Consider the following 21,383-nt stretch of genomic DNA (forward strand, 5'->3'; position numbering starts at 1 on the left):
ACATACATATATATATGTACATACATATATATATGTACATACATATATATATATATATATATATATATATATACACACACATACAAAATCCAGGGCACCAGAATCAAATACACTGACAACAGGGGTTATACCATTATACCATAGGGGGAAAGAACATACAAAAGGAACAGAACTGAACGGCAGTAGATCTGGCTATGGGCATCAGGCTCCCCCTTGTGGCTAATAGAAGAACATGTCTTTAAGAAATTGTGCATGTATGACCAGAGCATCACAAAACACACCAAACATTGTTTGAAAGGGGGAAGGTAATGTGGGAATAGAATGCAGGGAGGTGAACTTGCTCAGCAAGTACACTGTGCATCTATAGATTCATCACAAGGAGCCCGCTCATATTATTAAGGTATGCAAGCTAAAAATACAAAAAGATGATGGTGATGTGCTGACAGAAGTTGAGTCAAATCTATGAAAATGTTTTGTTAGTGACAGAGAGAATTAACTTCAGGAGTGGGCAGAGCACAGAAGTTAAACTTCACTACAGTCTTTAAGGAGAGCAATAATGAATGGGGTAACTGATGACTCTCCAGCCAGCAGAATAAAAGGAAGTAGCCCAAAGAATTGTTACAGGGCTTTCCATTTCTTAACAAATGGGGTGATGTCATTCTTTCTGATGGAGGCATAGAATTCCATTGTATATGTATACCATATTTTCTTGATCCATTCATCTACTGAGGGGCATCTGGGTTGGTTCCATATCTTACCTATGGTGAATATTGCTGCAATAAACATAGTTGTGCTAGCTTTAGTATGGCCTTGCTTGTGATCATTGGGGTAAATGCCCAGAAGTGGGATTTCTGGATCAAAAGGGAGCTCTATGTGTAGTCTTTTGAGGAACCTCCATGCTGCTTTCCACAGTGGATGAACAAGCTTACACTCCCACCAACAGTGCAGTAGGATTCCCTTTTGGCCACGTCCCCTCCAGCATCTGTTGTTATTAGATTTCTTGATTATAGCTATTCTAACTGGAGTGATGTGGAATCTCAATGTTGTTTTGATTTGCATTTCTTTTATGGCCAGAGAAGTTGAACATTTCTTCATGTTTCTATTGGCCATTCTTAAAGTCTCTCTTTGGAAAAAATATATTAAATGAAGTAAGCCAGACCAAAAGAAATATAGGTCCCATGGTTTCCTTTATTTGCAATAATTAGAATGTGTCTAGGATAATCTTATCAGATGAGCAGAAAAGCTCAAAAGCTATATACATATGAGCATATAAGATGATGCTAAGTGAAATGAACCCCAAGATGTGGACACAAGAGTATTTCTTTGTTGTTGTTGTTGTTTTTAATACACCATGTGATTTTTTTGTTTCTTTTGTATGTTCTTCCCTCTATGGTATATCCCCTTTTGTCACTGTATTTTATTTTGATACCCTGCATTTTGTATATACATTTATCTAATTTGGGGAGGGGAAGGGGAATAATAAAATGCTGAAACAAGGACACAGGATGATCCATTGCAACAATGAGACTTACAAGACACTATGTTGGAAATGAATTTTACTACTTCGGGGGAGGGGGAGGGGAGGTGGGGGAGGAAATGGATAGTAGAAAATAAAGGAGAGGATAACAATGTTCAACGAGAAATGAACTCCTCACCTTATTCATGTAACTGTCACCCCTCTGTACAGCGTCTTTACAATAAAATAAAATTTAAAAATAAAAGGATTGCTATAGGAACTTAAGTATGAGTTGGGTGCTGGTGGCTCATGTCATTCATCCTAGTTTCTTAGGAGGCTGAGATCTAAGGATCACAGTTCAAAGCTAGGCTGGACAGACAATTCCAAGAGACATTTATCTCTAAGTAACCAGCAAAAAGCTGGAAGTGGAGGTGTGTCTCAAGTGGCAAAGCATTAACCTTGAGTAGAAAAGCTAAGTAGGAGTGTGAGGCCCTCAATTTAAGCCCCAGTGCCAGTACCAAAAAACAAAAGGAAAGAAAGAAAGAAAATAAGAAAGGAAGTGTGTATGTGTGGCTTGCTTTTCTCCTTGCTAGCTGCCAGCTCTGCAGAGTGCAAGGTACTATCATCCGAAGCCATATTTGAAGAATTCAAATGCTTTAATAATTCTTTTTTTTTCTTCAGGTAAACCTTGTTTATACAACATCTGCCTTCTCCAAATTTTATAAGCAGTCTGTCGTGGCAGATATCAGGTAATTTAAAGGCCTTGTCTTGGATTTCTACCTGCACTGCTCTAAACTCCCCCACTGGGTATGGAAGGTTGAGATTCCACAATCTCCCTCCTTCCTGCCCCCAGACACCTGCTAGAATCTTGTATCGGAACTGGACAAGGCCCCATCCACCAGACTGGGTAGATGGAGGAGACGAAACTAAAGCTTAGACCACTATTTCTCAAAATGTTTTCAGTGAAAAATCAGTCACTGCTGGGTGTGGTGGTGTGTGCCTGTAATCCTAATACTTGGGAGACAGGGCGAGGAGGACAGCTAGTTAAAGGCAAGCCTGGATGACATAAAGAGAACCCGTCTCAACAAAATAAAACAAGTCACTGGAGATCTCCTGAATAAAGAAGATTTCACGTAAAAATAATTTATAGGAAAGATTATATAGTAAGTGCCATATTCCACCTTTCCATCCTTTAACCCCTGATATATCTGAAGAGAGTCAGAATCCACACTGGTATATACTAAAAAGTCCTAGAGGATGCAACTTGTTTATTTTCATTACCTAAGGCTTTGGTAATATATACAGTCAGGTGATCAGGCTTTGGGGTCACAGGCTTTGAAAGTCACAATAAACATGCTTCCTGGATCTGCTACATACGAACTGTGGGATTTTGCGTTGTATGTATCTGTTTCCTCATCTGTGAAACTGGAGCTATAAGAGGATCTGTCTCATAAGATTATATTGGATTAAGGACAAAGCATTTAGCACAGTGTTTAGACATGGTGACGAATTATACATTATAACTTGTTTTCTTTTCAATGACAGTGAGTAATACTTGCTACCCATAAAAATAGTATATTGTCTGTGGAGATACAGCTATGTAGAAATGGTTCTAGATTTGAACCCAGCATAATAATCAAAATACATGTATCAAGATGCTTTCTCTATCTAACTTCGTAATGGGAGCCAATGGCTCCCTTCAGAAGGGAGTTTAGTGGGAGGATTTGCGCACCGTTCCTGAGTCTCCAAGCTGGTCTCTGGCTTCTGGGAAAGTCTGCTTCCTGAGCAATATCCTTGAACATCTCTCTTTCTACTATAGCAGCAACAACAAAGGTGGCCTCCTTGTTCACTTTTGGATTGTGTTTGTCATGCCCCATGCCAAGGGCCACCTCTTCTGTGAGGACTGTGTGGCGGCCATCTTGAAGGACTCCATCCAAACCAATATCATCAACCGGACCTCTGTGGGGAGCATGCAGGGCCTGGCGGTGGACATGGACTCTGTGGTGCTAAACGGTGATTGTCTGGTAATTCTCTTTCCAGCCTTTCTTCCTGTGGCACTCTTGATGTTGGCCAGTTATGGTAGTTAACATGGCAGTGACATTTTCTCTCCCACAATGGCAGAGACAGGATTAGCTAAGGACACAGAAGTTGAAGGTGGTTAAGGAAACTGCCAAATTTACATATAGTATCATTTCTAGAAAATAGAGCTGGGAATAAATAGATACAAAGTTGAATTTATTAAACTCTATTCCTCTACACACTTATTCAGCTTATGCATTTTCTAAGTCCCCAAGAAACCTAAGTCTTAGAAAAGGAACCCTTTGTAGCATTTATATTATCCTTTCAATAGTAGTACAGACACAGTTGTCAAGAGTAAGCCCTTAGAACTGAAAATTTCATCATATTTAATAATAATGAATTAAATGGCTTAACCCAAACCTTCCACAGCTTTCTCTCTGGGTATGAGTTTTATATGATATACATATAACTTTTGTATATGCACATATATAAATATATGCTAGATGTGTGATAGGTCACTGATAAATACTTGCCAAATGAATTAATAAATAATCTCTAGTGGAAAAGTCCACACCAGCTTTACCATTTCAGTTGTAGGGCTATAATCATAGCTATATACACATCTATCTATATATACTTAAATGTAATAGGGTTAATAGTATAATTAACATATTATTATTATTACTATCCTATCTTTGTTTAATGTTTAAAATTTGTAACTCCGGATGAGTTTAAGGAAACAGAAAGAAAAGGATGGCATAATAAACTCATAGATCCTTACCTTCAACAACTGTCAAGTCATGACTATCCTATTTGATCTCTAACTAAAGAAAACAAATCTTCTGTCCTTAATGAATTATTATACAGCACAACATCAGGTGTACTTGAATGTTTTAAAGTAGGATTGAAAACATTTTTTTTGTTGGTGGTGATGGGCCTTGAACTCAGGGCCTGGGTACTGTCCCTGAGCTCTTTTGCTCAGGGTAACATTCTACTGCTTTGAGCCACAGTGCTACTTCCAGTTTTTTGGTGGTTCATTGGAGATAAGAATATCACTGACTTTCCTGCCTGGGCTGGCTTTGGACCATAATCCTTAGATCTCAGCCTCCTAAGCAGCTAAGATCTATAGACATGAGCCACCAGCGCCCACCTTGAAAATAATTTTTATAAGTGAAATACTAATCAAAAGAAATACTGAGCCTAATATTCTCTTTTCCTATATATTCTTTCAATGCAGCTGGACTTCGGTCAGATTACTCTTCAACCATAGGATCTGGTAAATTCTTCAATGTGGTTCCCTCACCCCTCATTAGCCCCTTTGGTGGTCATGATTTTAGTTTTCTAATGACGGTTGTTTGTTAGTGTTCTTTTAGCTGCACAATGACAAAAATGTATTCAAATTGGCTCATGCCCAAAAGGAACTCGAGTGGCTAATGTCACTGGGAGGTTGGTCTCAGACATGAGAGGCCAAGGTTCTAAAATAAATATTATCAAGACTATACAATTCTACATTTCCTCTGTCAAGCCCTCATTCCCGAATATATTCTTCTATCATGATAGCAAAAATGGCCACCAGCAGACCCCAGCGTATAATTTATTATATTCTCTACTGTGGTAGAAAAATCTCATAGACATTTTCCTGATAGTTCTTGCAGAAGTCCTGGGGCTGATATCCTATTGTGCAAATTGGCTGCCGTATCATTCCAGAATAAACTTCTTGGACTCTTACTAGCCCAGTCCATGTCATTTGTTCACCTCTGAAACTGATGGTTGTTTGTACCCCATTGAACTGTATAGGCAAAGCATTTCTCAAGGTAACAGCTGGTTGCTCTAACTTGAAGACTGGAGCCTGGGCTGTAGGCAGGCAAAAGTTGAAGTGATCATCCATGTCCTCTTTGGCTCTTTATTCTCTTGTAAACATTTGTAGAAAGAAATCATTCCAAAAAAAGAAGGGAGAAAGGAAAGAGAGGAAAGGAAGGAAAGAAAGAGAAAGAGAAAAGGAAAAGGGAAGGGGAGGAGGGAAGGCAAGGAAGAGGAAGGGAGAGAAGAAGAGAGGGAAGGGGAGGAGATGGGAGAGAAGGGAAGGGAAGAGAAAGGATGGGAAGGGAAGGGAATTGAAGAGAAGGAAGGGATGACAAAAGACAAGTCTTATCTCCACAGAAACAGGCTGCTCTCAGTACTTCTATGCCGATCACCTGTCTCTCCGTTACCCTCTGGAGATTTCTGCCACCTCAGGGAGGCTGATGTGTCACTTCAAGCTGGTGGCCATCATGGGCTATCTGATTCGTCTCTCCATTGAGTCCATCCAGCTCGAAGCAGATAATTGTGTGACCGACTCGCTGACCATTTATGATTCACTCTTGCCAATCCGCAGCACCATCTTGTACAGGTATCTTACAGGTGCCCTTGTTGGCAAATAAGATTTTTTATCATCTCTGCTTTATTGTGTACGGGTCCCCATTGGATTAAAAAACTATGTGTTATGCACACTCATGGAACCAAGACTGATCCATACACTATTACATAGCCCTAATCCATACTACCCCAGTCTGCGACTGGCAGATTCAGACTTACTTTTTACCTGCAGCACATCAGCCCCTCAAGCTCAGTACAGCAAGGACTTGGGCTGTTATATATGAAATAGGATAGTCACTCTAATTTACTTTTATTGTAGTGACCACACATTTTAGTTTCAATATTGTGGCAATAATCATTCTATGGTGATTAAATAGTATTAGTAAAAGTTTTTTGTTTTTTGTTTTTGCCAGTCCTGGGGCTTGAACTCTGGGCCTGGGCACTGTCCCTGAGCTTCTTTTTGCTAGGACTCTACCACTTGAGCCACAGTGCCACCTCCAGCTTTGTCTGTTTATGTGGTACTGAAGAATCAAACTCAGGGCTTCATGCATGCTAGGCAAGCACTGTACCACTAAGCCACATTCTCAGCCCAAAACAACAGCCCAAAAAAATTTTTTTATTACTAAGATAACTGATGCTCACTATAGAAAATGAGGTCAGAGGAAACAATAGTAATTACTTTACATTCTTACTCTCCAGAGCAAATTTCTGTTGCGTTTCAGCATAAATCTGTTCATTTGTATTGTATTGTTTATTCATATGCTTTGTGTGTGTGTGTGTGTGTGTGTGTGTGTGTGTGTGTGTGTGTAGTTCTGGGCTTGAACTCAGGACCTCAATTGCTGTTTCTGAGTTTCTTTGCTCAAGGCTAGAGCTCTGGCACTTGAGCCACAGCTCTACTTCCAGCTTTTTGGTGATTAATTGAAGAGAACAGTCACACAGACTTTCCTGCTAGAACTGACTGGGATCGGCAATCCTCAGATCTCAGCCTCCTGAGTAACTAGAAGTACAGGTATGAGCCAGTGACACCAGGGACATTCTTTTTTTTAACTTACTAGTAGGTATCTGTTTATGGGTGCCCAATATTCAAAAATCTAATGACATTATGCTTTATCAATAAGTTATTTTTCACCATGTTAAAAAGTATAAGAATTGTTTTACCTTTATCCATCTTTATATACTATACATTGCTTTATGTGTACACATATGTACTTATATTGGCAATAAATGTGTATGCTAAAACTTCAAACCTTGTATTAAGCTATGCAGTGAAAAGTAAGTTTGCTACTTGCTCCCATTCTTTAGTGATTTTCAGTTTCTTCTATTTTTTTCAGATATTTTTACTTATTATCTCAGTGAAATTTTCACTGAAGGACTGGAGGCATACCTTAGGTGACCGAGTGCTTATCTAGCATGCACAAGAACCTGGATATAATCCCAAACACCACACACACACACACACACACACACACACACACACACACACACATGCCTCATGGTGAGAATATTCTCATCATTAGATGATACTAACATCATAGGAGTTCATGGGAGAAACTTTAGCATTTGCATGGATTTGACTGCTTTGCTTTCATAGCAACCACTATCCCAGTGAATTGATGGGGCTGAGTTTGAAGTCTGGCTTGCTTTGGTTCAGAGTCTTGGGTACTTCATATACTGCTTTTCTACCTTATTTGCCTCCAAAGAGGGTCCAGGGACAGCCAGCTAGGACAGTTCTTTGAGACAAACATTTCTGTACCTTTTCCACCCCCATGCTGTCTGTAGTCCCCATGCAGCTACTAACTGCTAAACATCTTGCTGACAGAGGCTAAACCAGGAGAAGATGTGAAAATATGTGAGTTCAAGGCAGGAGGAAAGCCATACCTCAAATCACTTAATGATCCATGGACTTTTGTTTTCTTATCTGTTTTCAGAATTTGTGAGCCTACAAGAACCCTAATGTCATTTGTTTCTACAAACAACCTCATGTTGGTGACTCTTAAGTCTCCTTATATACGGAGGCTCTCAGGAATCCGGGCATATTTTGAGGTCATTCCCGAACAAAGTAAGTCATCTAAAAAATGAAGTCCTGGGGCTGGGAACGTGGCTCAGTGGTAGAGCGCTTGCCTTGCATGCATGAGGCCCTGGATTTGATTCCTCAGCACCACATAAGCAAAAAGAAAAAAGCCGGAAGTGGCACTGTGGCTCAAGTGGTAGAGCCTAGCCTTTAGCTGAAGAGCTGAGGGACAGTGCCCAGGCCCAGAGTTCAGGCCCCACGACCGGACCCCTCCAACAAAACAAAAACAAAAACAAAAAAATGAAGTCCTGTTGGTAAATATTTATTATAATATTGTAGTCTTCCTTTGGCTGAGGCTTCACTGGAGTAGTAGTTGTGTTAGATAGAGATCCTGACTCCAGGCCCAGTCAGAAGATATAACAGAATGAATTTAATAACTAATAGTAATAATAATAATAGCTGTTGCTAGGTGCTGGTGGTTTACACCGGTAATCTTGGCTACTCAGGAAGCTGAGATCTGATGATCGAGCTTTGAAGTCAGCTTGATTAGGAAAGTCCTTGAGACTCTTTTCTCTAATTAATTATCATGAAGCTGGAAGTGGAGCTGTGGCTCAAAGTGGTCAAGTGCTAGCCTTAAGCATAAAAGTTCAGAGTCAGCCTTCAGGCCCTGAGTTCAATGCCCACAAGTAACAGAGAGGGAGAGGGAGAAGTTGAGAGAGACAGAGACAGAGAGGAGAGAGAGAGAAAGAGGGGAGGGCACTGCTAACTTCATGTAATGGTATTAAGAAAGAAAAAAAAGAAATAAAAGTTATTATAAATGCGAACACCTAGGAATTTTCTAGATGTGGGGAACAAAAGAAAAGGTTGTCGTTATTACAGTTTAAAACATGGATCTGTGGAATGGGGCTCTGGTTTCTTCAAAGGGACTATTGTTCAGCTGCTGCTAGTGATGTTTAGAATTATGTTTTTAAATAAAGAAAAGGCATCCTACAGATCAGTAATGAAAATACAGGATTTGAAAACAAAGAATTTGAAGACAAATATTTTAGCTAACAATCTGCTATTTCTCTGGGAAAAAATCAAAGCTCTAAAAGTATTGCAGATTGTTAAATCAAGGAAGTGCATTTGTGACTGGAGAAATGTGAATCTAGGTTTCCTACAGTCTCACAGCTACAAATCCCTGTGTGTGAATATCTTTTTCAGAATGTGAAAACACAGTGTCGGTCAAAGAAACCACTGGCTTTGAAGGAAAAATTTTAAGTCCGTATTACCCAAGCTACTATCCTCCAAAATGCAAGTGCGTCTGGAAATTTCAGGTAGCCTAGTTTTATCAATACCTTAGAAAAAAATCGGTGGCAGGGTGATACAATGCTATTGAGAAAAATGAAGCAGAAAGTGGGTTCTGTATCTGAATGGGGAGTATGAAGGGAAGTAGGGTCCTGTTCTCTTACATAGTGTGGTCAGAGAAAGCAGTGTCAACAAGGGAACATACGAAGAGAACTGGAGAGCTGGGAGAACTTTGCAGAGCTAAGGTGAGGATACCAAGGCTGGAGGACACTGATGCACATACAGTCATTTGTGCTCAGTCATACGTTAAATAGTCCAACAGTATCATTACTTTCCCCAAACCTGTATTTGATGGCTGAGTCCTGATAACACACATCTTTCATGTTGTGATCAGAATTATTTCCCAAATAATTAGCAGATAAAGGTTCTGGGTCCTTGCTGTTTCCCAGATTCAGGCTTTGAGGCCTCCGATGACAAGTCTGAGATTTGGGGAAATAAGGTGGGAAGAAGAGATGGAGGGCAGAAAAAAAAAAAAAGCATTACTTACCGGAATTAGAAAGCTTGAAAATGGCAAAACCCAACATAAAGATTCTCTCATGTAATGTCTGGATCAAAGTGAAAATGAAATTAAAAGTTTGCATATCTGATGTAATGTATTCATATTACACTGTGCAATAAAAAGGTCAAATGCACTGTGTGTGTGTGTGTGTGTGTGAGTTTGCTCACACACATAGGTAAGTTTTGCTCCTTTGACCTCTTCTGAGGAGACCCAGACATGAGTGAGTAATAACTTTTGGGATACTAAGGTATAATATGAAGAGGAGGCTGATTCATTTGTCCTTTATCTAAAGAATCTGGATGATGCTTTAAATAGGCATGACATTGTTTTTATCAACAGAGGAAATTGCTTATCCTGGCAAATGAGTGCTTAAAAACTGAGATTCATCTCATGGGAGGAAGGTAGCACACAGAGACTCCTATGTTTTAGCTCTGCCCCTGGGACTTCACAGCTTGTTTCTGAGTACCCAGCTGCACACTCCATACTTCACACTCCACTCTCCAACATGCTTTCCTCCTTATTTTAACTTGTTTAGGAGAACTGGTCTCCTTCATCAGGAGACCATGGGACACACTTGTAGATCACTGTTAAGACCACAAGCCATGAAAGAACAAGGGAATTATACTCTAAAACACCTCCTTAGAGGTGCATTATTCTGACTGCAGATTTGTTTTTCAGAGTCCCCTGCCAACATTTGGCATTGCACTGAAATTCCACAACTATTCAATAACTAAGAAGACTACGAAAGGCTGTGAGCACGGATGGTGGGAAATTAATGAACATATGTAAGTGATTTTCTTATGTGAGGAATCAGAAGAAAAGTCCACAATTTTGGGTGCTGTGTTCCCAAAGAGTCTGCACTTCACTATTCCCAGAGGGAAGCCGAGTGAGACAGCAGCTAAGAAATCTGAGTTTGGGCATTCATCTGTGTTTTGGAGCTTCTGCCTCACCTCTGCTCTCCGTGTGTATTTTCTGTGTTTCACAAAAGCAGCTAGAAGATAAAGTTTTTAAACTCAGGAGCCATTCAGGAAAATAAGAAAGAGGGACTGGTGCTGCATTCACCAGTTTTCTGTGCTAGGAGAAGGCTAATGGAGTTTGCTAGATCCTAATGCTGTATAGCAGAGAGATATAGGTATTTGGGCTTCCTGAGTCAAACTAGCCAGGGCCAGAAGCTCACTACCTCTATTTCTCCCTAGGATTGAATCCAGGGCCTTGCACACACTAAGTATGTGTGTAACCACTGAGCCCCCTTCATTTTCATTTATAATTTATTCTTTCGATGTTACTGTTGATTTTCTTCTGAAAACTATAGTATGGGTTCAACACTCACTGAAACAAATCAGTATTTGAAACAGTATCCTGAGAAGTTAAAGGCTTTTCCTAATTCTTTCCTTGCTGTCATTCCATGAGTGAAATCTTCCCCCTTTGGAATAATTTTGTGAACCCACAACCTTCTTTCAGTTATTTTAGGCAAGCTAATTGCAAAACAGCCCTTGCTCCTATCCTGTCTTCATTGGAAGAGACCCAATCAGATTTAAAGGTGTTTCTGGATGTGTTAGTCAATTGCAGCCTCTACTCCTTTGGGAAGTATTATTGAATAAAGGGTCTCTTGTGTAGGAGTCAGAAGGACCGGGCTAGGATTCCAGCCCTGTCATTTAATACCTAATTTAAGTAGGACAAATTACCTAAGCTCTGATTTTCAGGCTGAAAATAAAATAATAATTCTTACTTACCTTCAATTTGGTTTATTTGGGTAAACATCCAATAATGTAAGGCATACATCAAAAATCAGCTGTTAATATATTTTTTAAAAAATGACATTAAGGAGCTGGGAAGGTGGCTCAGTGGTAGAGCGATTGCCTTGCATGCCTGAAGCCCTGGGTTCGATTCCTCAGCACCACATAAGTAAAAAGAAAAAGGCTGAAAGTGGCACTGTGCCTCAAGTTGTAGAGTGCTGGCTTTGAGCATAAAAAGGCTTAGGGACAATGCCCAGGCTTTGCAAACAACAAAAAATGACATTAGATGGAAAAATGATATAGATTGTGCCCAGAGCTTTAACTATGTTGTATTTTAGAATTTAATAAAAGTAGAGATCCAGAAAACCAATTTTTTCAAAAGAAAATTTTTCGTGAAGTTGTAAGCCTAAGGTTGAATGGTTCTTGGGAAAGAATAAAGGATATTTCTATGCGTAGAATGTCTTTCTGCCCATAGGAGCATAGCGATCAGGGTCTGCTTGCAAGCAATAACAGGAAAGCTCTCTTGTCCCAGATATCCACTGGCTGCTACTGATGCTCTTAGGACATAAACTACCTATCCTTCCCTTACCAGTCTTTTCCCCCTGTGTTGAAAAAGTTCTAATTGAACTAATGAGACACTTTGCCAACAAGTCAGCTTAAGGACCGCATTGGGGAAAAAGGAAAAGTAATGCTAATGAGAAGTCTAAAGGTCTCCTGAAGCAGGATGCAGAGCACATGGAGTGAGGTGTGTGTGTGTGTGTGTGTGTGTGTGTGTGTGTGTGTGTGTGTGTGTGTGTGCGCGTGCATGAACACACTCAGGGCAGCTGGGATGCAGGATGGGAATCCTCAAGAAATAATGGCCTTTCTACAATTATAGAAAAGCAAGTAAGAAAGGGAGATCTTTAGTGTGCCAGAAATGTTAAAAGTTTAACATTAGGCCAACAGGTGTCCAAATCCTGGTACTATTTACTTATCATTTGAACTTTTACCAATTATTTTACTTCTTTATATCTCACTTTTTGTTAGGTCTCTTATGACTGTATACACACGGTGAATGGACTTTTGTTGGGTTTCTCTAACCTCTCACTTTTTACTCTTAATAGTCCATAAACCACCATCATGCATAAACATAGATGTGAAGATCCTTTTCTTCTCTTTCTTCCTGATTTCCCTTCCACATACTTTAATGGGGCTCAACTTTGCAAGAAAACTGTGGATGTTAATGAAGGTTGTATACACATACACACACACACACACACACACACACACACACACACACACACACAATGAGACCAGATACTATAACCATGTCTTCAGGGCACAAGGTTCAGATAAGGTGCCTCTCAGATGCTGTTCCCACCTGGCACAGTTGGACTCTCAGCCCATCAGTCTTTGAACTTCAGCCAATTGCAAAAGGCTTTTCTTGAATAACATGTAAATGATGTTCTCCTTTAAGCCTTAAGGCTTGACTTTAAAGTCATAGATTGAGATCCTGGATGCCAGTGTCTGTCCAATGGCATAGGATGGTCGCCAAGTATTTTGAGGGCTTAGAGCAATTGGCTTTCATAGGCTCAAGGGAATGTCATTCCTAAACTGTGTATTTTATGTTTCCCATAGAGATCTGGCAGGTCTCAAACTGGGAAAAAGTCTGGCCCACACAGGGTGCCTGACCAGCTTACCATAGGCCTACTATAAAATACTCCATTAACTACAGCACTCATGTAGTGAGAATTATTAACCAGAGTGCCATTTACTTGGCAGGATATTGGAGACACTGCTGGTATTAAGTGATAAAAGTGCACTCATGTGCACGCACACCACATGCATGTAAAAAATGGCAATGTCTAGAAAAATCATAGATGTGTGTGACTTCTTTGAAATTTTGCCAAGGCCCAGGCCTGTAATGCATGCCAGATTTCAATTTGAATTCATGCTGCTGTCTTTTCTTCAAGTGTTGATAGAATGCTTTGCTGATTTTTCAACCTGAGCCAAAAGATTCCACTCTATAGAGGAGTACAGATAAAAGCAGGCTACTCTTGTTAGACATTTTTTTCTTTACACTGAAAGAGGAGAAAGGGTTGGAAGAATGAAATCTACAGTTCCTACTCCAGTGTTGGTGAGGAAAGCAATAAGTTAGTCAAACTATGATTGTTCCATTTCTCAGAGGAGGGGGCAGAAGTTGCTGGACCACAGTCATAGATTATAAACTAGGAAACCACAACTAGCATCTCTCATGAAGCCTCAGTGAATTCACAGATGGCAGGAATGCAGTCAATGGGACCTGAAGCTGGCTGTCCTCCCTCGATCTTCTCTCCTCAGGTACTGCGGCTCTTATATAGATCATCAGACGATATTCCGAGTGCCTAGCCCTCTGGTTCACATTCAGCTCCAGTGCAGTTCAAGGCTCTCAGACAAACCACTTGTGGTGGAATATGGCAGTTATAACATCAGTCAACGTAAGTCTGGGATCTACTCCTTAGAAAAACTTGATCATTGGTGAAATGGAGGTCAACTCTTTATATCTCTACTCCTTGAGCACTTGAGATATGAACACTAATGTCTGTTATTTTCTATTATATATATTTATATTTAATTGGCAATACTTAAATGTGTAACATCCAAATGGTATATAAAGTTACGTATCATTTTTATATTTTAAATTATAGAAGAAATGTTTTCACTTGTTGATTCATAGTTCATGTTCCAGAAATAATTTGACCTTATGGATTCCTAGTTCAAATATAACTACTCACATCATTCCTAAAAAAAGACAAGCCCATTTCTTTTTGTTGTTTTTCTAGCTAGCCAAAATTATTTGTAAAAGTGATGTTTACATTAACATTTAGTGGAACCAAGACCAACAGTCTTGATTTTCTATGTCCTAGGTTAATGAGGGCAAGCGGATTGATCAATAGAGCTCAAATTAAAAAAAAAAAAAACACCTCTTGGAACAGTGGCCAAGGAAGTGGTTTGTAGAAAAAGTAATGTTTGGAGGAAGTCAATGGAGCTGTCGACTGTAGATAATGACTTGCTCCAGAAATGCTATGCCTGTTTGAAGTGCAGAGGAGGGGAGTAAAGGTCACTCACCAAGGTGTCCTTGAGGATATAACTTGAAAGAAAGCTCCCTTTGGACCCACATCCTCTCTTCCAATCCCAGCATAACTGTTTCTGGATTCCAAATATTCCAATGTTGGATATTGGGATATTGAATAACAGATAGCTAAAATTTCTAGCCAGAGATTTGGGCATACTGAGCCATTTAATTCCTAATTGGTCGTTTTATTTTCATTCAGTCATGATGATTTTCCAGCAGAATATCCACTCCATAGTATGCCATCAAAGCAGTAGTTGACCTGACCGTTCACTCTCCTCCATTCTTTTGCACGAAGGAAGAGAAGATTTATTATTTATATGATATGCATCTCTTACGCCTAATGATTTAGGCCAAGCAGATGATGGATCTTTGATGAAGAGCCCAGCTGAAGTGGAAAAAATGACAGTGAGATAGGAAGCAGAAATAGTTGGTTCTGAGGAGAGGCATTAATCTAAATCTACATGTATTTAATTTGGTAAGATCCGTAGGTCCTAATATTTTAGAACAGAGATCACTTAAAAACTGCACGAAAGACCTGTGAAATAATATATATCTGCTATCAGAGAATTCAAATACAGTAAGTCCATTTATAATTCCCTAAGGATCTAAAAGATCTAAGTCTAGATCAGATCTATAGATATGCCACTGTTGAACATGCCAGCACCTCTTACTTATCTTTGATAAGCTATCACTGGTGGTTATAGAAATTTGATTGTGCATGCTGTGAGTGCAACATTTACTTAAGAGCTTCTATTTGATTAATTTGCTATCTTCTTTGCCTGTTAAAAGTTCTGTGTTTGGTGGGTGTGACTTTTAGTGACCCATAGCTTTAATTGGATGTAGAAAGTGTATAATTATTCCTGCTACTTTGCCATATCCCAAACCACTTAATAGTTCGTAGTTCTTTGCTACTATGGTCTGGTGACTCTTAGGGACCCACCCAAGATTTTCTATCTCTCATTGCCTGTAGCTTGTCCTGTTGGATCTTTTAGATGCTCCTCGGGTTTGTGTATCCCTCAGGCCCAGCGCTGTGATGGAGTCAATGACTGCTTTGATGAAAGTGATGAGCTCTTCTGTGGTGGGTATTCAAGCTTTCCATACCATAAGAAACTTCTCAGAGTTATTGTTGCTGATGTGTATTTATAGTATCTGTTCTGTTTTGTTTTTGACACAGCGTCTCATTATGTAGCTCAGGCTTGACCCAGATTCATATTCTTTCTGCCTCATTCTCTGGAGTACTAGGATTAAAGGCAAACACAATGACACTTACTTTGTTTATAATTTTTGTAGCTGTTACCCATCACTGCCTTATAAAGTATCAACCATCATTTATTCTTGACCTCCTGCAAGAGTGCATTGTCTGGTAATTTAGTGATTAAGGCCTAGCGCAGCCAGGAGGATCAGTTTCAGGCACTGGGTCTTCTGAGCTTGCTTCTTCCTAGGTTGGAATCTGGCCTATTGTTTGTGGCCCTTTCTTTCATTGAATCAGTGCAATGGTCACTGGCAGCTCCAGAAGCAAAGGAGGAGATAGGAGAAACATAGGACTCTTCTTAGAACTGGGCTTGGGAGTAACATACCATTGCTCATGTCACATCCCATTGCTCAAGGCCAAAGTCAAGGTGCAGGACAGTCATCCTGTACATCTTGTGAACATGGGAAGGGTAGGTTCAGCAATATGAACATAAGGAGTAAAGAACTGTGGATAACTCAATCTACCACCATTTTAAACAATCCTACCTAAAAACATAAACTCTTCATCTAGAGAGATGCTCAGATCCTGCAAAGAAGTCAGATCAGCATGCTTATTTGTGGAACAAGGGTGTTTTGTCAGTAAAAGAGTTGGTTTAGTGGTTTAGTTGTTTTTAACCAGTACACTGACTTCATACTGCTAACAACTAAGAGATAGAGTGTCAGAAAGGCCTATTTTGGGTAGAGAATCTGTGTCTCAATTTTCCATTATTGTGTGCACCTCATACTTGATTCTATCTCCAGTTTCAGGGGGAAAATGTAAGGAAGAAAAGTCACTAGACGATGTGGCATCATTGGTTACATTTTATCCAGACTGTTTACTTCAAATGACTATGAAAAAATATTACTCATGCAAAATGACCTTTTTTTATTGACAACACAAAGTAAAAATTCTCTTAACATGGTTTATTGACAACCTAAATCTATAGCATTGTCTGTTTCTTAAGAAAACAATTGCCGATCATCATAATAGTGACTGAATTTTTTTTTTAAAAAAACATTATTTTAGACTCAGATACTCCCAACAAAAGTGATTGCCATTAATTTATAATAAGGGCTATTTTTCTGCAAATGTTATTCCTCAAAGTGTCATTTGTGGTATCAGCTTGGCATTCTTGGAGACTTAATAGTTTATTACAGAGTCATAGTGTTCTCTCTTCACTGCTTAGAGGAGCAGAATGAGACAAGAAATAGCACTTTATTTAAAAACAGAGATGAAAAGACTGATAACTTCTCACCAAAAATAGATCTGCCTAAGGAATCACACCTTCAGAAAGTGCTTGCCAATCCATGTGCCTGCCATGCATTTAAAGACAGCTAAAGAAAATACTCCAAAGAAGGAAGATGTGATAGATTAATATCATGATTCCTATTTCGGAAAAAAATATCTTTCTGGATTAAATAATTTCAGAGAGATCTCAGATGGAATCCCTATTTTCCATACATTTCCACTTATTTTAAGAGGTAGACAAATTCAACTTAGATAATAGCTAATAATATTCATTTACCTTAAACAGTATTATATAGTGCGTTTAATTTTAGTTAAACAAATCCACCAGATTTTAATGCACATCCAATCACAAAAATAAAATCTGACAAACCCAAGTGCTACTAATTACCCAAAACTTCCTCACAGGAGTGACAGTTTCCAGGAAAATGAGCTCTATTTTGTCCCCCTTAAGGACAATCACTTTAGAAGTACCGCTGGTCATCAGAGAACATGATTGGCTATGTAGGCTCATGACTTCTGTTTTTCTTCATCCTAGTGAACCTGAAGCCAGCCTGCAACAGCAGCTTTTTCCGGCAGCATGGCACCCTGGTGTGTGATGGCTTCCGGGACTGTGAGAACGGCCAGGATGAGCAGAATTGCACGCAGAGTGAGGAAGGCCCCAGCCGCTCTGACCTTCCCAAAGAGCTCCTAAAGCACAGCCCAATACCTTTGCTGGGTTAGAGTGAAGTAAAAAGAACCTGCCCACTTTAGTCTTTAGAGTCCCCCTCAGTCCTAGACAAAGTGCAACAGGTGGTTATGCTAGCCAGGGTAGTGGTGTGTGTGTGTGTGTGTGTGTGTGTGTGTACGTGTTCTGCTGTCAATACTGACAACCTTTCATTGCTTGCTTGCTTTAAACTACTAAGCATATTTAAGCTACTATAGCATATTGAGGACCTGACATAGAGGAATTACATGATATGTTGGAGGGACATCTCCTAATTTAAGCCCTGAAAAAATGAAAACCTGCAGGATTGTAAACAATTGTGCTATAATTCCTGATATCTATTTATTTTTCTCTGCCCAATTGGTACAAAAGGTCTGAATGTGGCAGTGAATTTTTTCCCCAGAATTGTTATAGACAATATATATACTAATCCTAGCTACTTGTGCGGCAGAAAGAGGAGAAGAATTTTTTGAGGACAGCCCAGGAAAAACAGTTAGAAAGATAATATCTCAAAGAGAAGCCAGGCATAATGGTTCATATCTGTAATCCCAAATACATGGAAAACATAGGTAGGAGGATTGTAGTCCAATCCTGGCCCTAGACAAAAATCACAATACTGTATCTGAAAAATAACAAAGCAAAAGGGTTGACAGCATTACCCAAGTGGGAAAATGCCTGCTTAACAACTATGAAACCCTAGCTAGATTACCAGTAGCACCATTTTCTTTCCCCTTGGAGAATAAGACAAAGAGGCTAAGGCCACAAGATACTTATATAGCCATCTCCTTTGCCTGTCACTAGAGTAAGTAAATGGAGATTCAGTCTGATTGGTTCTCAGTTGATATGCCTGTCTCCAGTGACTCTGCTTAATGGAAAAAGAGTCCCTTCAGGATCATTCCGTCTCTCACTTAGGGTTTTCCCAGAGCAGCAAATAGCAATTCCATCCCTATCCATCCTTTGCACCCTATCCACCCAAATCAGTATGATTTGCTCAGATCAGGTTCTTTTGTTCATTTTAGGTGTCCCATGTACCAACAGAACGTTTAAGTGCAGCAATGATGTTTGCTTTAGGAAGCAAAATGCCAAGTGTGATGGTATCCTGGATTGTCTAGATGGAAGCGATGAAGACGGCTGCAGTGAGGAGAACTTTGTTCTTGGCTCTTCTACTCCTCCCTTTTCCACCCTTATATCTCCCTACTTTCTAGTCTCATCCTGTCTTGAGTAATTCTTCTGATGAGGGTCAAAGTCACTGGAAATCATAGGCTACATGGATGAACTAAGTTTGAAGTTCCAGAGTTTTATTCTTTCTTCACAACAAACATTGATGCTGTAGATGTCTATACTGAGAACTTTTATTCCCAGTGACATTGATCGAGGGAGAAGATCTTAGGAAAAATAAGTTGTAAGAAAAGAAATAGGGCTGGGAGGGTGGCTCAGTGGTAGAGTACTTGCCTTGCATGCATGTGGCTCTGGGTTCGATTCCTCAGCACCACATAAGCAATAAAAGCCAGAAGTGGCACTGTGGCTCAAGTGGTAGAGCACTAGCCTTGAGCTGAAGAGCTGAGGGACAGCGCCCAGGCCCAGAGTTCAGGCCCCATGACCGAAAAAAAAAAAAAAGAAGAAAGGAAAAAGAAATATCTAGGCACCTGTGGCTCACATCAGAGCTACTCAGGAGGCTGAGATCTAAGGATCATGTTTTGAAGCCACTTAGGACAGGAAAGTCCATGAGACCTTTATCTCCATTATTCACCAAAAAGCAGAAAGCAAAGCACCAACCTTGAGCAGAAAAAGATGAGACAGATTTTGGGCCCTGAGTTCAGTACTGGCATACACACACACACACACACACACAGTACAGCTTGGTAGATGAAAAATTATGTGCTGTGCACTAGTTTTTTCTGTAACAAACCCTCAATGACTGTGATCTGTCACAGGTTTATTTTAGTCAGGTGGCCTCTAAATTTGCCAGATGGCCACATGTTAATTGCACCTCTTTACCAATACTGTTCACAGTGGGGAGTAAATTCTCTCATGGCTAGTTGCTTTTTAGTAGGCTTTCATTTGTTTTATATCCACAAATTCTCTCCCACTTGGTTTCTCTCAAATTACAACTTCATTGACATTCTCAGTTCGGTTACATTGGGGACATATCATAGCAACTGAATTCCACAGGCTGCCATTTATGCCACACCAGCTGTCACCTCCCAGATCTCTCGGCCTCCACATGCATTATTCTGTAGAGACTCCATGTCTGGGTGTGTTCTTAAAAGGGAAGGAGTGTTCTGTTTGTATCGGTCTTAGATAAACCAAAGATTTACTCTCATCTAGATAAGCAGCAGATTTTCAGTTGTTTATGAGTCAGTTCCCAGCCCAGCATTAAACCTGACCTAATTTCCAGTTTTCCTTTAAATCATGTGATTGTTCCTCTTCTAAAGGCTGTCCCAGGAGCTCCTCCTCCCTCCAACGAATCATCGGGGGCTCTGACTCCCAGGAAGGGGCCTGGCCATGGCAGGTCAGCCTCCACTTTGTTGGATCTGCCTATTGTGGTGCCTCTGTCATCTCCAGGGAATGGCTTCTCTCTGCAGCCCACTGTTTCCATGGAAACAGGTAGGGCAACCCAATCCTATTCTCAGACCCCACACTCAACCTGTAGACCCTCAAGTTGTGGCAAGAAGCTCTTCTGGTCGGGGGCAAGCAAGTCTGTTGGGCTTTTGTATTTGTTCACTTTGTGGGAGGTATCAGTTCTCTGCCATACAGGCCTTTCCTTAAGATATAATTGAGGGAACTTTCTGGAACTTACCTAGATCGTGTCGCTGCTGTGACAGCTTATTTTCATCTCTAGTTTTAGTGAGGTGATGAGTGAGGCTCGGAGTTACGCTTCTTGCTATGTCTTTGGGTAGAACCAAGGGCTAAGGTAGAGCCAGGCAGGGGCTAGGTTAGGACCATGGGAAGTCAGTTCCTCCTTGGACCATGTGTTTCTCTTCAGCTACTAACCTCGTGCTTCATTTCTTTTCTATCAGGATGTCAGATCCCACACCATGGACTGCTCATCTAGGGATGTATGTACAGGGGAATGCCAAGTTTGTCTCCCCTGTGAGAAGAATCGTAGTCCATGAGTACTATAACAGTCAGACGTTTGACTATGACATTGCCTTGTTACAGCTCAGTATCGCCTGGCCTGAGACCCTGAAACAGCTCATTCAGCCAATATGCATCCCTCCCACTGGCCAGAAAGTCCGCAGTGGGGAGAAGTGCTGGGTGACTGGCTGGGGACGAAGGCATGAAGCAGGTGTGTGGTGTTCCCCTCCCTACAGGCCACCTAATGTATGTTAGGGTAGCACTGGACTCTTGCAGTTCTGGGGTGGGGGTGGGGGGTGGGGGAGGGCAGGGATTTTAATGTCATCTCCTTTGGACCTTCTGACAACTGTGGGGATGGATGGTTTAACATTTTTTTAAAAAGTCTTTTCCACCTGCACCAAAAAAAGCAAGAACTACCTGATAAAGGGAAAGAGGGCATATATGAACAATGTAGGATTTGCTAGATAGTATGGGCCCTTTATTTTGGGGGGGGGGTCCTGTCGTGGGGCCTGAACTCTGGGCCTGGGCGCTGTCTCTCAGCTCTTCAGCTCAAGGCTAGCACTCTACCACTGGAGCCACAGCGCCACTTCTGGCTTTTTTCTTTTT

General features: G+C 40.4%; 1 protein-coding gene across 1 annotated transcript in view; it reads left to right on the forward strand.

The window, feature by feature from the left end:
- Tmprss7 (transmembrane protease, serine 7) overlaps positions 1–21,383 on the forward strand; it is a 32,320-nt gene that overhangs the window by 7,341 nt on the left and 3,596 nt on the right. Inside the window, 13 exon segments of the mRNA XM_013028536.1 lie at positions 2,138–2,205; positions 3,276–3,469; positions 4,713–4,751; positions 5,636–5,864; positions 7,759–7,889; positions 9,045–9,157; positions 10,366–10,472; positions 13,743–13,879; positions 15,488–15,595; positions 17,532–17,642; positions 18,719–18,835; positions 20,135–20,306; positions 20,720–21,066. Coding sequence (XP_012883990.1) covers positions 2,138–2,205; positions 3,276–3,469; positions 4,713–4,751; positions 5,636–5,864; positions 7,759–7,889; positions 9,045–9,157; positions 10,366–10,472; positions 13,743–13,879; positions 15,488–15,595; positions 17,532–17,642; positions 18,719–18,835; positions 20,135–20,306; positions 20,720–21,066 — 1,873 coding nt within the window.

The sequence above is a fragment of the Dipodomys ordii genome, unplaced genomic scaffold, assembly GCF_000151885.1.
Source record: "Dipodomys ordii isolate 6190 unplaced genomic scaffold, Dord_2.0 Scaffold111, whole genome shotgun sequence".
Taxonomy (NCBI): domain Eukaryota; kingdom Metazoa; phylum Chordata; class Mammalia; order Rodentia; family Heteromyidae; genus Dipodomys; species Dipodomys ordii.